This window comes from Tasmannia lanceolata, unplaced genomic scaffold, assembly GCF_043159265.1.
Source record: "Tasmannia lanceolata isolate RefF3 unplaced genomic scaffold, GAP_Taslan_0.1 ptg000012l, whole genome shotgun sequence".
Lineage (NCBI taxonomy): Eukaryota > Viridiplantae > Streptophyta > Magnoliopsida > Canellales > Winteraceae > Tasmannia > Tasmannia lanceolata.
Genome location: NW_027518689.1, coordinates 17,808,596 through 17,825,579, shown reverse-complemented (window position 1 = coordinate 17,825,579; position 16,984 = coordinate 17,808,596). Strand labels below are relative to the sequence as shown.

The 16,984-nt window shown below is 37.6% G+C and overlaps 1 protein-coding gene across 1 annotated transcript in view; it reads left to right on the top strand.

Moving 5' to 3' along the window:
• Positions 1–9,729: 9,729 nt before the first annotated feature.
• LOC143887664 (uncharacterized) overlaps positions 9,730–16,984 on the top strand; it is a 70,327-nt gene continuing 63,072 nt past the window's right edge. Inside the window, exon 1 of the mRNA XM_077391782.1 lies at positions 9,730–9,987. Coding sequence (XP_077247897.1) covers positions 9,966–9,987 — 22 coding nt within the window. The 5' untranslated portion in view covers positions 9,730–9,965. The remainder of the gene's footprint in view (positions 9,988–16,984) is intronic.

Sequence of the window (16,984 nt, the reverse complement as noted above, 5' to 3'; positions counted from 1 at the left end):
AGAAGAAAGCAATAGAGAACGGAACGACATTGCGTAACAAAACACAAGCCATAATGTTCTCCATTTCTTCTTTTAGGATCCGATTGTAAATCCTGGATTTTAGAGGTTGTTTGGATACATGCATTTTATAAAGCGGATTGTTAAATCAAGGATTTAGATTATAAGATTTTTAGCTTTTAAAATCAGGATTTGATAATCCTGAAATATAAAATCTCTATCCAAATGGCCCCTTACTATTCTGTTTTTCTCTTCATCAAGCTCCTCAATTTCACCTTTTCCGAGCTTGGTTTAAGTGGAAAGCCTTTCACAGTAGAATCATGAAACATCCTCTACTTAATACCCCTCTTTGTCTACTTGTTGTCCATGTCAAGGATCCGATGGGATCATTCAAGTAATGTTTTAAATAACATTTGGTATTAGAGCACTGGTTATAAGCTTTGAAAACCAAGAAAATCAAGAAAATTGGGTAATTTTGTTCTAAAAGTAGGGCCCCTGGAAAATTCATTGCCGCCGGAAGCCAGAGAATTTTTTTGAAAATCCAATAGTACCAACATGTTCCCATACGTCCGATGATCATTCCCTCAAATTTTCATGATGACTGGACGGTTAGATTAAGAGTTATAAGCACTTAACGAGCTCGTCTCGTTAACAACAGAAGGGGGGTGTATTATCCCGAGACGAGCACGTCTCATTCACATCAGACGGGGGGTGAATTTATCCCTGAACCAGCTTTCTAAAAACTTTTCATGTGGCCAGTTCGGCCCTCTTCCGTCCGACTTCTAGCGAACCAAAACTTGTTCCGGGACCTTCTAAGTTCCCTCCATCATTTGGTAAAAGTTTCAGAGGTCCCACATCTCTGCTTGTATGAAATCTGAACTTTTTGGTATATTTGGGTTCCCTTACTATAAGGTTTTTGGACCCATTTTTCGAAAAAAAATTTACAAGATAGGACTGCTTTCATAGGTTTTCCGGTGTTCCGAATCCATTGGCATAGGTTTCAAAGCCATCCAAGGAACATATCTTATATCTCATATGTAAATGTGCTTGTGGATCTCCCTTTGTGAGTTGTTTTTGGACCCTTTAAAGTTCCAGTTTTCATTTTCTCAATCCTGATACTTGTTTTGTAATGGTTAGATGCATTAATTGCACAAATAGTTTTTATGTTATGCATGTCTAGTTTACTTTTAATGCACTCAAACACATATTGTGGATTCTTTGTATGCCCCTACTTGATCTTTCAACCCTTATGATTCATCGTTCTTGAGGTTATGAGGACTACTGTTAATTGGGTACATGCTACTTTTATCATTAGACATGAATCTAGTATGAGTATGTGCTTTTAGGCTCCTTTTAAATATCCAATTATATTTTATGTGAACTTTTGTGTTTGGATTTAGTTGGATTACATAAGAAATATTTGAGCATGCTTTGTGAATGACCTTTGGATTCATGCAACAAGGTTTTCAAAGGATTCCTACTGTTTTCAAGCACAAATTAAGAGCCTAATATATGTTAACGTACACTAAGGGATTGAAATCTTATAAGTTGCATTATTAGTTGAACATGTTGAACACCATTGTTGCACTTATATCTATTTAGTTTCATTATGCACCCTGTTAACTTACCAACTTCTCCAAAAGCTTAAGCTGCTGTTGGAGAAAGGCATTATTTATCTTTTATACTTTAACACTCCCCCGCACGTATGGCCCACTTGGCAAACACGTGGCACATGTGGTCCCACTTTGGGCCGACCATCGCATGTGGATTTTTGTTATCCGGGAGGTTTGAACTTGAGACATTTGGCTCTGATACCATATTAACTAACCAACTTCTCCAAAAGCTTAAGCTTGTGGAGTAACTGGTAGTTTCACATGGTATCAGAGCAAATGCCTGGGTTTTGATAGCAAAATCCACATGTAGTGGCCAAACCCAAAAGAGGGGGGCCTCCTGTGCCACGTGTAGGCCAACCCTAGAAAGAGGGGCCACACGTCAGGGGGAGTGATAAAGTATAAAAGATTAAATAACGCCTTTCTCCAACAGCTTAAGCTTCTGGAGTAACTGGTTGTTTCACACACCCAACTACGGTTTCTACATTCTCTTTATTCACATAAAAGGTTTTTGTACCTACTTGTAAAGGATTCTTTGGATTCACGCAACAAAGTTTCCAAAGAATCCCTATTGGTCGTGAGGCACAAATTGAGAGGCTTACATAGTACACACTTAGAGTTTGACATCTTGGAAATTGCATAAGGGCTTGATTGGCCCAACGGAAGGTCATTGCTCCTATGTAATTTTGTGTATGTGATTGCAAAATTTCATAGTTGTAGCCTCTATGCATTTGATTGAGATGTTAAATTTTCTAAGATAAATACGTTGTTGGATTTTATCTGCTATGGCGATGCAATCTCCTTCAATTATTGTGTGGGTGTATATTACAATCTATTTTATAAGATCACGTTCAACTGGCTACCACCCAAGCATGAAAGGGTTTAACCCAACCAAGAATGATTGTCCGGGTTGTTTTGGTTGTATGAGGACGTTGAAAATGAATAATCGGGATTGGAATTGTATTCGGCCCTACAATGATGGAATTCCTAGCGCTAGGTTGTTCATTTTCACTTCTCTCGTAGTGAGAACCCACTGTGTCATAGTTCGACCCAACGGAAGGGCCACGATAACATAATGGGTGTCTTGGCAAGATCACATAAGGATATTTTGGGTGATCTTTTAAAGACCTAACTGTTAGCCCAAGGTTTCCCATGGGTTCAACTAATCACCTTTACCTTGTTGTTTTGATGCTAACAAGCCCAAATTGATTAGTCTTTAAGTACTAATGTGTTGCTTTGTAGTGTTGTGCCTTCGACAGAAAATTCGCTTGTCAATCTAAGTTAGCATATCTAGCACAATACAACTCAACACATGGCTTGCGGATCAACATGAACAATGAATCAAACGAGCTTGTACATACATTAAAGACATCATTATTGAAAGATGTTCAAGTCAAGAGCTCAAGTCAAAGATCCCACAAGCATGCCTTGCAAAGTGCCAGAAGAAGCTTGGAGATGAACTAGCATTGGTGACGATCTCATGTACCATTGAAGATATTCAATGAATGGAGGAATTCACAAGACCCAAAGAAAGTTGAAGAGTTCACTCACAAGTTGAAGATGTCTATGAAAGGACTAAGGAACCAAGACAACAAGAAGACTCAAGGTTCTACAATTTATAGATTGTATTGGAGTCCTCTTGTCAAAATGTATTTGCACATTCAAAAGGTTTTCAAAACAAACTTGACATCTTTGAAAACCACCCACATACCGCAAAATGTGTTTGAAAACCTTGGACAAGAGCCCAAAGACCATGGCCCAAAGCCCTAAGGATAAAATATTTAAAACCAAAATTTTGAAACATGGTCGGTGGACTGAGATACCCTGTCGCCCGCAGGAAGTGTGCTGGAACTCCAGCACCTACCCAAAAACAGTAGGCCGGTCCACCGAGGCACCCCGGTCGACCGCGTATGAGCTTTTGGAAATCCAGAGGCTATCCATCATGGTCAACCCGGTCGACCGTGAGACGGTCGGGCGACCGCGGAGAGGCTTCTGGGCCAAAATTAAAATGTCAAGAAAGGTCAACGTGGGCGACCGCGATACCCTTGTCAACTGCGGAGGTTTGAGATTTCGAAATAAAAAAAGGTAAGCGCCCAAGGGGTGGGCGATTGCGACACCTTGGTCGACCGCTCCTGTGATAAAAAGTATTCGTTGGGGCTCGAACGGCTATTTGATTTTTACCCAATTTTTTACAATTTTGCCCTCAAACGGTCATATCACTACTTGGGCTATATATACCCCATTCTTGACCAACTAAACAACATTTTGCAAGATCATTTCACATCTTTAAGAGCTTAATCTTTGAAAATTAAGGTTGTTTCAAAAATCCTCTTCAATGCTTTCATTTGTGTATTTACATTCAACAAGAGATTCTCCAAAGGGCTTTATTAGTGTAATCTTTTGGAGAGATTGTGATATATTCATTGTAACATTTGCCTATCAAGAGGCATTGAGTGAGCTTCCACCTTCTTCATTTTCATTGTAATCGGGGTCTACGATTCAGCCTAACAACAAAGGTGAATCCGGTGCAAAGAGGAGTGATTCCCTTGGAGGTGGTTTGCGAAGAGGGTTAATCTCCTTGGAGGTAGCTCGCGAAGAGAAGTGATTCCCTTGGAGGCGGTGTGCGAAGAGGGTTGATCTTCTTGGACGCGTTTGCAAAGAAGGTTTGTTCTCTTGGAGGCAGTGTACTTTGTAAAGCTTGGGACTCGGCATTTGTAGAGGTCCAACATAGTAACAGAAAATCCCAAGAAAATACCAAGTACTTGGGTAGTGGAGTAGGTCCGTTTGCGACCGAACCACTCTAAATCCTTGTGTGGTCTCCTTCCTTTCCTTCTTGCCTCTTTTGGGCGTTTGGTAACATCTAACCTTTATTTATGATTACGCTTAATTGAACAGGGGTTAGATTTAAGCTTGTAATATTTTCAAAATCCTAATTAAATTTGATTGAAAATTTTAATTACCCAATTCACCCTCCCTCTTGGGTTGCCCTTTTGGGATTTCACTAACAAATCATAGAATGTTTGACTGAAGTGATGAATGCTAATTAAACTCCAATTGTAAATAATAATTTAGACCAAGGGTTCCCCCAAGGGCTTCACACTTTCACCCATGTTTTAATGATTAACAAACACAAACTGATTAGCTTTAAAGGAGTAATATGTTGCCTTGAGTGTTGTGTTTAAATAGGATAAATTTAGCACATTACATGACACAACACAATGCATGACTTGGAGATCCATGTGTACATCACTTGAAGCAACTCAATCTTGATGAGAGCAAGCTCCAAATGTCATTTGATAGAAAGATCCTACAAGATGGAGTGAAGATTTAAGATCCCATCCAAGTCAAGCACCGATTGAAGCTCATTGAAGATTATGTTCAAGAGAAGACTCGAGAGATATGATTTCCAAATATATGTTGTATCTCTAACACTCTTGATTTTTTCTCTATCAAGGCACACTCTCTTGGACCCCCCAAATTTATGTTTTTGATGTCCAATAAAGAACTAAAAAAGATTGCAAAAGAATTCTCGAAAAACAAAAAGAAAAACACAGTTTTTGCAATCGGCGATCGACCGACCTCCTTACCCAGGTCGACGGGCCTTTGAGGTTTAAGAAAATAAAAAATGGTCAGAGCAGGGAAGGGGGCGGGCGACCTCCACACCTCGGTTGACCGCGATACCTTGAACTTTGTTTTTAAAAAACTGACCAGAACATGGACCGCGGGTGACCGCCATACCTCGGTCGACCGCGACCGTGCGAAAATAGATTCGTTGGGGCTTTAACAATGCTTTTCTAAAAGACACAATTTTTATCCTTTTGCCCCCTAACGGCTATATTCTTTCAAAGGCTATATAAAGGAAATTCGAGCTTCATTTCAACTTTATAAAAACATTAGAAATAGCATAAGACCCACAAAATCTAATTTTTCATCATATAGGGTTTTCAAACCTCTCCCCAAACACTTGTGCCATGATTTTGATTACATCTAAAAGTGTTGGGTCTGGGATTCTTTGTATATCTTTGAGAGTGTTTGTAGTGAGCTTGATTGTATTATTTGCCTATCTAGAGGCTTGAGAGAGCTTAAACTTCTTCGTTATATTACTTGTATTCGCGAAGATGAGCAATTTCCTCTGAGGCGGTTTGTGAAAAGGGAGTGTTCCTTGGACTCTAAGGCTCTAATTTCTTTGTGTTGTGCCTTAAGCACCAATGTTTATGTCAATGTGTCTTTTTGCAAAACTGGTAAGGAAGTCTGGAACAAACTTGAAGAACTCTATAAGAACAATAACCTATGCAAGATTGCCACACTTGACACTAAGAATGACAAATATGAAAGTCAGCAACTCAAAATGAAATATCTAGAGGTAAACAAGGAGTTGATGGAAAGAAACAACTCAACTCAACTCAACAAAGCCTTTGTCCCAAACTAGTTGGGGTCGGATAAAATGAATCATTTGGAAAAGTTTCATGAAGAAGGTGAAAAGAATCTACCTGGCTCTAGTTTGGTTCTTCTGCGTGGATCATTTTCTTCCATTCTATCCTATCCAATGCCATGTTCTCTGTTATGTTCCTCGCTATCAAGTCTTTCCTCACTGTTTGTACCCAAGTTGTTTTCGGTCTGACCTTACCACTTTTTACTCTATCAATTTGGCACGAGCCGCCTCTTCTCACCGGAGTATCCAAAGGCCTACATTGGATATGTCCAAACCATCTTAAGCGGTGCTCTCTCATCTTCTCCTCAATTGGTGCCACCCCCACCTTTTCACGAATGTCTTCATTTTTAATTCTATCTAACCTTGTGTGGCCGCACATCCATCTAAGCATTCGCATCTCCGCTAAACTCATCTTATGCACATGCTGCTTCTTGGTGGCCCAACATTCTGAGCCGCACAGCATGGCTGGCCTCACAGCTGTCTTATAAAACTTTCCCTTCAACTTGGTAGGGATTTTATGGTCGCACAGAACTCCAGAGGCAAGCTGTGCAAGATTAATAAAAAAGGCTTATTAATCAAGAGGTTCGTTGACTCTATGTTGTATAAGATTAAGACCTTAGAAAACAACTTAGAAGAACTCAAATTGAAAGATTAAATTACTTGAGTTAAACAAAGGTCTAGTAAATGCAACCCATGAACTTAATGAGAAATACAATTATTTAAAAAAAGAAGAAGAAGAATTGTGATCTAATTCATCAAAGGAGATTGACTACTTGGAATATAAAATAGAAGAGATGAAGTTAGAAAAGGAAAAACTTAGGTTAGTGAACATTAAACTACAAGAAGAAAGCAAGAACGTGTGTAATAATAACCACTCTTGTAGTTCACATCATCCCCCTACTCATTCTTATTCATGTCATTATTGTGGTAGAGTTGGACATTACAAATCCAAATGCAAATTTAGGTTTGTAAGGTCAAACAAGTTTGTTCGGTTAAGAAAAGATACTGTAAATACCCGAAATATCCCTCCCTTTAAAATTTGTTCCCCTTGAGAATCAAGGGTAATTTTGTCATTAGAGTTGGATTAGAATTAGGGCTTCTTTAGAAAAACCTATAAATACAACTTTAAGAGAGATTAAGAACCCTAAACCGTCTTTTCAGCCCTAAGAGAAGGTTTACGAGGAGAAAGAGAGGAAGAACGCGATTCACGAAGAGAGAACTCGAATCAAGGTAAGATTTGTGTTCTACATAAGATTTAACATGTTAAGAACACTAAAACAAGGATTAAAGTATTTAAAAGATATGATTTGTGATCGATATGACTTAGAATAAGAACCCTTTGACTTATCTTGGATTCCATGGGTTTGGTATCGCCCTTCGATCCCCAAAGGACCCAAGATCTGGCCGTTATGTCATAGAATTTTAATTTTAGAAAGCTTAACCTAAAAGATTAGATTATTTTACAATAATTATTCATACCGATTCAGGGCATGAAATTAATTTAGATGGATTTGTCTCGTTGATACGAGTCCAACGGATCCAACCACGAACAAATCGGAACTAAAACGAAAAAGTAATGGTCTGCTGAAGTTTTGGAAAAATCGGGACGAATCTGAAATTTTTGCAAAAACCAGTCATGAATAGTGCTTTGGGTGTTCGATGAATAGTTTAGGGCGTCCAATGAATAGTAAACCGAAAACCCAAAAGTGTGCAGAGGCGTCCGATGAATAGTGTCGGACTTGAACCCATTGAAAATTTTTGAAGTATGTTTCTTAATTTTGGGAGGCTTTAACCATTGCTTTGGCCACTATCCTAAGGCTATTTATTGATATGAATGCCATTGTTTGGGATAGGTATTGTGCCTTAGAAATTGTTGAAGGGATATATTTGTCATTCGAGGTATGTAATTTCGTACTACTTTAGTGCTGCTATTTACCTTTCGAATACTATGCCATTGTTGATTGTGAATCCCAAACTCTCTGAATCTTTGGATCCATTGATAAACTTTAGACTTAACTTCGGTCTTGCATGCTAATTCCGTTATTGTTCGAAATCAATTGAATCTTTCGGCAAAGTGACTTACATTGAATGTTTTTCTCAATATATAAAACTTTTGTGAAAACCAATTTGTGATTCCTTCACACTTATGAACTTTGACCACTGTGTCATCATCTACATTGACAACCTTATAAAAAATCAATGTGAATTACTATCTTTGAATGTCGTATGAACTCTATTGAACCCTGTTATTTAGTACATATTTTAGATGGAATATTTTGGACTTGTGAAACCCCTTTCAGTTTTTCTAACGATATGAACCTTTGAACTATCCGACATCCTCTACTATATGAATCCACTTTGGAACTGATGTGAGACAATCACTTTGAACTTTGAACACCTTCTTTTGAATTGTATGAACTTTGAACACCTATTGAGAGGCTTAGGTTATGTGAACTCAGAAAAGACACCTGCCAGTGGGGCATGGGCATTAGCCTATATGTGAACATAAGAACTGTGATCCCGCCAATGAGGGATAAACGTTGGCCCTGTCGACAGGTATGTGAACCCAGGAACTAGTTCCGACACCGTGGGGGGTCGGTGTAAGCAATAACACGCTTTTTAGACCCGTGAGCAGTTGGGGTGAAAATAACTTGCTTTGTGGACCTGTGGGCAGTTGAGGTGAAAATAACTTGCTTTTTGGACTAAGCCAATGATCTCGGGGTGGTATCGTACCTATATGAGTTTTTCTTCTGTGACTCTCAGAACCTGTGACTCTCTTTGTTGTCACATTATGAGACATCTTTTATGAACTTTGCTTCTAAGCTACTACTCTTGTGATTAGCCATGCCTTATGTAGCTTGCACCTACTTTATTCATTATTGGTCTTTGATCTTTTGAACAGTGTGACTCTTTAGTTGTGACACTTTGACCTATGCCTTTATGAACCTTATTCCTCAATATTGAACTTATGTTAATTAGTTCACTTGTGGCTTAAATCCTTTTCATTTAGTTGTGAACCTTTCCTTTGTAGCATGCAATGACCCCACTTTTATAGTGCGTTATTATGTACTGAGCTTTTCAGCTGACTGTGCATATATTAACATTTTCAGAGTTTGATGTCGTGGACTCGGCGAGGAGGCGCGGAAGTGATATTTGATTTTTATTTTTGTTATCTTTCAGTACTTTACATTCTTTAGATAGTGAGTATTGTTAGGATTATTGAGACTGTGTCATTTGATTCTGTTACTTTGATTTTATGGGAGTTAGATGAGAGATTTGGAAAGAAATTGAGATTCGGTCATTGGATGAATGTAAGACATTTAAATTTGATTATTTAGATTATTGCATATGGTTTTGATATTTGCTTTGCTAGTGTAGACACCCCATTTTGTTTTGTTTTAATCAATAAATAAATTAGTGTGTTAAATCCATGTGAGAACCCCCTCTATCATTGATTTATATGTTTTAGGTCATTAATATCTTGATCTGACTTTACGGATCATCAATCGGGACAAAATAAGCTAGGGTCACTTCATAGCCCGGACCCTGATTCCATTCCGAGACCCGATTTCCGTAAATCGTTAGATCAATGGCAGATCATGACCTGGTCTAACCATCCAAAACCACCTAACCTCTCATCTCATCCTAACCATTCAAACCTCACCTAACCTCACCTAACCTCTCCTCCCATCATAACCATCCAAACCTCACCTAACCTCACCTAACCTCACCTAACATCACCTAACCTCACCTAACCTTACCTAACCTCACCTAACCTCACCTAACCTCCTATCCCATTCTCCTATAAATACCCTCTCATCTCACCAAAGAAAAGGGAGGAAAAAAAAAGAAAAGAGGAGAGAACCCCTCTCTTAGAAAATTTAAGCCCTCTCTCTAGACCAAATCCCTCTTCTCCATAAGTTTGCATGGAATATCGTCTACAAAAAGGTATGTCTTTTGGAATTTTATTTTCTTTTCTATATTTGTAGGATTGAGTGTTGTTTTGCGTATATTTTGGTTGATGTCATGTTTAATTTTGTACTAGTTTGGCCTTGGTCATGTTCTCACTTATGCTAAATATGATTAATGTGTTAGGGTCATTAGAACCTATTTGCAATGGGATGTTGAAATCATTGGCTTGTTAGGGAATTTAGATTTCTTTTGGGAAAACAATTCATTAAAAATTTTGAACATTTACAAGAAAGAAAACTTGAATTTTACGTGAATTATCAAAACCCATTTAATTTGGCTTACAAAATCTCCATCTTTCAATTGATAACAACAGCCCCCACTCCAATTTGATAACAACAGCCCCCACTCAATCTCAAGAACCCAATATCCATACCCCACCTTGCCAAGTAGATAAAAACAACCCCTTTTTCAAACATCCCATTTGAATCTAATCTCAGGCCCATTCAAGCCATTTTTCATATTCACCGTCTTTTAATCACTAAAAAAAATAAGAACTATCAAAAGAAAACATGGGGGTGCCAATATCATTCCCGTCATAGTGCTAGCTGTTAGACTTTAAACAGATTTTTCGACCTCTAAACAACAGAATCGTGGGAAATGGTTAACTACAAAGTCGTAGATATTTTCGTGCCGTTTCCAACGAGTATTCGTGCTAGATCAGACGGCGAGTGGTTAAAAAGTTAAGTCCAAAATGGTTGCGGCACACCTTTAGGCATTTCCAGTTTAATGTTGCTGTCCTTTTGTTTGCAACACAAATTCGAACCTCTAAATCACAGATTTACAAACAATGGAGAACTAAAAAGTTGTAGCCCTATAAAAGATCTTTCCAACGCATGTTCGTACGTTGAATTTGGCCAAGCGGTTAAAGAGTTACGACAGTTTTAGTGGGCTGCATTTGTTAGATCTTTTAATGGTCAATGGTTTGTCGAATTTGTGCAATTGTCAAAACTTGGTTGTGTTAACGTCATTTTCCAAACCAAAATCGAAAGACATTAATCTAAAGTACATCCAACCTAAAATTAACAAAACTAAAATTCACCCATTTAAAATCCACTGATAAAAATCCGTTAAAAGCCATTAACCAAAAGACCACTAAAAATTTCAAGTGAAACTAAAACCTTCTAAATAAACAACTTTAAAAGCTACCAAACACACTAAATACCTTCAGATAATAAAAGCTTCAAGAAAACTCTAAAAGTTTCCACAAGCCCAAAAGAATTCGAGATTTCCAAGAGCCGGTGGATTCAAAATTCCTTTAGGAACCCTTAGAGCCCAATTTAGGAACACCGGTGTCGTGTCGTGTCCTAAGTTTTAGGGAGTCTTAGGTTTTAGGGAGTCCTAGAGTTAGGAGTCCAGCCTCATCACGGACGTTTGCTATGTATAGCAACCGTGCCATAGGTCTAGTTACACTAGTCACCCAATCTTTCCCTAGGACAAGCCTAGTAAACTAGGATGTAGGCAAACCTGCATTAGTCTAAGGGACCATTTGCATTTAGATGAGAATCATATAGCATCTTAGATGAAATCTTAAGATAATAAAATCCTCAACTTGAATTAAATAACTTCTCCTAAAACTGTTGAAACAGTCAATCCCGTCTAGGTCGGTGTCCTAGTTGAGTTAGGCATAAGTAGCTTAGCTTAGGTGCACCGAACTACGTCGACTCTGATCCCAGTGAGGCTTGGGTACGTAGGCAGCTTGGATGTCTGATGGCATACCACCCGCGAGTCGGCACCACAAACAAATTGTGGTGTTTTGTATATTAATTTTCTTGTAAATGCTTAATCAAATCACTTAGGACTTTCCATGAAATTAGAATTTTAGGAGAACTTTCACATAGATTGAATCCAGACAAATTAATAAATCAAGATACACATTTAGGATTCACATTGAAATTAGATCATAGGATGCATGTCACTTAGTTCGCACATTAACATAGAGTTGAATGAGCCATTTAAAATAAATTTAAAAGAGTTAGCTTTTGGAATCGAAGACCGATTATCGGGCAAGAATGGTGCATGTGGTGGATAACTCCCCATACCTTCCATTCTCGTAACCAGGTAGCGAGTCTAGATTTCTGGTTAATTACGGGTCCTAGATCCCACATCTAGGTGGCGACTCTGTCAGTCTCTTTCGTGTGGAATTCGGATTGCCTTAGTGATCCCAAGTTCACAGGAAAGATTAATTCAAATCAATAATTAAATGCACACGCCAATCGCGTGGGTACGGGAGACCAAGAGAGAGAGCGCGGCGGCTCGCGCCCCACCCCTCTCGCGGGATCAGGGTACCACAGCTAGCCTTACACGCTTATGAAGCTTGCTTTGCAGGTGTACAGCGTTGTCGCACCCTTAAGCGTTGTGTCATTGAGGACTCTGTAAACCAAAGAAATTTTAGTCACGACCTAGTACATTGTTAGAATCTAGAGTATGGTACTAAGAACTAGTGAGATTATAGATTCAATTTTTAAGCATAATGAGAACTCAAGCTTGTAACCATCTAGGCAGTTACAGGTTAACTAAATGGTTTAGATATTTGAAGAACTCATCTTTTGATTTTGAGAACTTTTGACTATTAGTTGTGAATGGAGTTGATAACACCAAGAACTAGTAAAATATTGGATTTGATTCTATACATTGCGAGAGATTAGATAGAAGATTATAAAGTTATTAAGAACTAGTCTATTAACTCAGAGATTTGGAAGAACCAATTGTGACAAGTAAGCTAATAAGTCCTTGTTTGAATCCGACAACTATCAGAATTCAACCTGATGACTCTGTAAGCGGTGATAAAGGATTGTTTATTTATACGGATAAGAAAATATAAAAAATACGACAGTATAGAAAATGAGAAGTGTTTATTTGAACATGAGTAAATTGACTAATTATAAATGAAGGATTTTATATAAGATTGAAGATATTGATTTTGAGACAATTATCGATTAAATTTGAAAGATTAATCATTGATGATGAATATTTCCGAGGATGGCATGATGGGCTTGTGTGTACCGGGGACGCTTGGTTGCACATGAGTTAGTTGTGCTATTAGAGACCACACGATAGACTCACGTGCACCGGGGACGCTTGGTTCAGCATGTGGGTTAGTCATGTTGGAATGAGATGAGATGGTATGATGAGTTTGCATGCACCGGGGATGCTTGGTTCAGCATGTGAATTTGTTGTACTTGTGTGAGATAGCATAGTCTGTCATAAGAATTTAGAGCCTTTGGTCTTGCATGTGAGTTAGATGTGTTGGTATGGGATAGCATGGTGAGCTTGCATGAATCTGGAGTGCTTGTTCGACATGAGAATTTAATAGTTATGGGATAGGACAATATAATCAGCTCATTTGAACTAGGGGCATGTTGGTTTAACATATAAGTTAATCACGCTGGTATGGGACGGTGTGGTGAGTTGTGCGCACTAGAAGCCCTTAGTTGAATTTTCTATTCAGCTTATTGGTATGAGAAGATATGATTGGTTCAAGTGTTCTGAGACAAAGCTAGAGAATGAGAATGAGAATGAGTTATGAATTTTACTTTCTGTGACAGGAACCGTTTGATTTTGCTCTATGATTATCCTCCTTGATTGGGAATCTGATTGATTTGCCCTATCTTGAGCGCATCCTCGCTAAGATATGGTTGATTGTTCATCACCGATCCAAGAAGAATTCTATATCTTTCCATGCATTTTCCTACCATACGTGGTAAAGTTTTGATTGCTTTTTTATAAACTTCTTTAATCGAATAAGATCAAGGATTATTGTTGGGGCACCTGAATCAATTCCGTGAAAAATTTGCCCTTGAAATTAGGGAAACCGAATCCAATTAGTATTAATCTCATTTGATAAAATGTGTGTTATTGTAATCTGAATCTGACCCTAAACCTTGTTTGGACCTCAAATCGTTAATTGAGGAGATAAATTAGTACTCTAGTAAATCTGAAAGGAACATGTGTTTTAGATTTGAACTCTTGTGTAAGTTATTGTAGTGTGCCCATCATTCCACCTCTTAGGTTGCTATCTTGTCTCTGTTTGTCAAACAAAAATTTTGAGAAAAGAAAAGCCCCAGGATAAATCAATTTAGCTTTGAACCGGGTCAGCAAAAACCCCACAATCTAAGATTTTGAAAACTAAAAAAAATTTATTTTGGAGCAACTTTATAGATAGTGTGTGTTGTTGTGATTTGAATTTGACTCTAAGTTTCACCTTAACTTTTATCTGCTATTAGAACAGCTAAGAATTTATACTTTTGTATGTGTTTCCAAAGTATAAGTTGATAAGACCTTTGTTTCACTCTTAGATAACTATCTCATCTTAGTTTGTAAGTAGAAGATTTTGTGATATGAAAATTTTCGAAATAAAAAAATTCAGTATTGAACTAGTTTAGCAAAGTCTTTTAACCCAAGATTTTAAAATCTCAGAGCTATATATATATATATATATATATATATATATATATATATAAGGAAAGAAAGAGGAGAACAATTTGTATATTTGTATTCGAAAGAAACTACCTAATATATTAGAACTTAGTAGTGAGACCTGACCCTTTGAATCCATTTGAATATGAATGTGTGACATTTAGAATAGTTAAGTGATCCTTGTTCAGTACCTAAACCCTTTTGAATCCTATCAGAATGGGAAAAATTGAACTCCAATAATCGACTTGTGATGCACGTTTGAATCCCTTATATCTGACCAGATTTTGACTATGTGGACTTTGATATTTAATCTATGTCTTTGGCTAGAACCCTATGAATTCTTGTATTGTGACCATTTAAGTTTTATCACTTGTTCCGTGTTTAGAGAGAGATCTATCTCTTATGTATCAAATCTAGCTTAAAAATATTATTTGATAAACCGTAAGAGATCTTTATCGTTGTTATGTACAATTGAACCATTCAAATTTTGAATTCTACCTTCAGTAATGTAATGAACACAGAAAGGAAAATAAAAAATCTGTTTGAAACCTATAAGTGTGTTGTTAAATTGTAAGTTTGAAAGTCAGAATTAGCTAAAATAGTGAGTGGAGCAAACTCAGTAAATATCGTGTGAATTCTAGCCTAGAATTACATATTCTCCCTAAGATATCTTGTGTCGGCCTGATGATAGAGGCCCCTTCTTAGAAATTATCCAGTGTGTGAAGTGAATAAGAAAAATCAAGTATACGATTGTACCGCCTTGTGTGTTACAACTCTGTTTAAGAATTGTTCAGAATAAGAAGCTAATTTAGTGAGTAAATTTTGAGGATGAATTTTTTGTAAGGAGGGTAAAATGTAAATACCCAAAATATCCCTCCCTTTCGTTCCTCTTGAGAATCAAGGGTAATTTTATCAATAGAGTTGGATTAGAATTAGGGCTTCTTTAGAAAAGAATATAAATACAACTTTAAGAGAGATTAAGAACCCTAAACCGTCTTTGCAGTCCTAAGAGAAGGTCTATAAGGAGAAAGAGAGGAATAATGCGATTCACGAAGAGAGAACGCGAATCAAGGTAAGATTTGTGTTCTACATAACATTTAACATGTTAAGAACACTAAAACAAGGATTAAAGTATTTAAAAGATATGTGTAAGCCCAAGGGTCTACTCTCCTATCTTGTTTTGATAATTCTAAACATAATTGATTGTGTTCTTGAATACTAATCAATTTGCTTCGAAGTGTTGTGTTTAAGATAGGATTGATCATTGAAGAAACCAACACACAACATGGTCATGCTTGAAGATGTACCCAACAAGAGTCAAAGGAGCTAAGTGGAACTCACATCATCTCTCAAGCAAGCATACAAAGATGGAAGATCAACTTGAAGACCAAAGCTAAAGAGAAATTGAAGGTTGTATAGGTATCATTGTACATCTCCTCTCTTTAGATTTTCAAGTCAAGGCAAAGTATTTTCAAAATATTTTTCAAAGAACACTTAAAGAACTTTAAAGGTTTAGTGAATGATTATGTGGTGGACTAACATGTTGGGACCCTCATAAACATTCCATAATTATCATAGGAGTTGAGTTCAAAAAGCCAAAAATCAAACAAGCAATAAAATCTCAAATTTGCTGATTTTTTAGGCTTCTCGGAACTCCGAGATTTTTCTCGAGCTCCAAGCTCAGAACTCCGAGAAAAAGGTCCAGTAGCTTCTAGACATTTTCTTGGAACTCCGAGAAATTTCTCCGAACTCCGAGAAATGGTCCAGTAGAAATTTTATTTCTTCTGGCCGTTCTCTCGGAACTCCGAGAATATTTCTCAGAACTCCGAGAATGGTTCTCGGAACTCCGAGAACCTCGCAACAGCTCAAAAAATAGCCGTTGGGATTTGAATTATTTTGTGGTTTTTGATATTCCCACCCCCAAACGGTCATATTCTTTGGAGAGACTATATATACAACATGTAGAGGATTCATCTCCTCTCTCTTGATGATTTGAAAACCTCCTTGAGCATGAAAGAAAACTTGCAATCCATTTGTGCTAAAGATTTTGTTTTCTTCCCAAACTTGCCTTGCACTTGCAAATTTCTTGAGTTAGGATATTTAGAGCTTTCACTTGCAACTACCATCATTGAAGAGCAATCAAGGGTCTACAAAGAGCATCAAGCTTTCAAGAAGAAGCCAAGCTATTCAATCTTCATTTCTTGCAAAGGTGGCTAGGGCATCCTACCTTAATACCCTAGGGAGCACCGCTTAGAACTCGGCGGAGAAGGAGAGTCTTTTGTAATGGTGTAAGGGCATCCTTATTTAATATCCCTTGGAAGTGTAACCGCCTCGGAGCCGGGCATCGTGGAGGTCTCCAATAGTGGAAATCCTTAAGGACGATCTTAAGAAGAGTGGAGTAGGGCTTTGCCCGAACCACTATATATCGGTGTGTCATCTCTCATTTTTGTACTTTCATTCTTGTTTTTGGTTTGGTATATCTTTTGTTTTCAATCTTACTTGCACTAACCAAAAACCTAAGTTAAAGAAGAAAAATTCTAACTAGGTTCACAAGTAA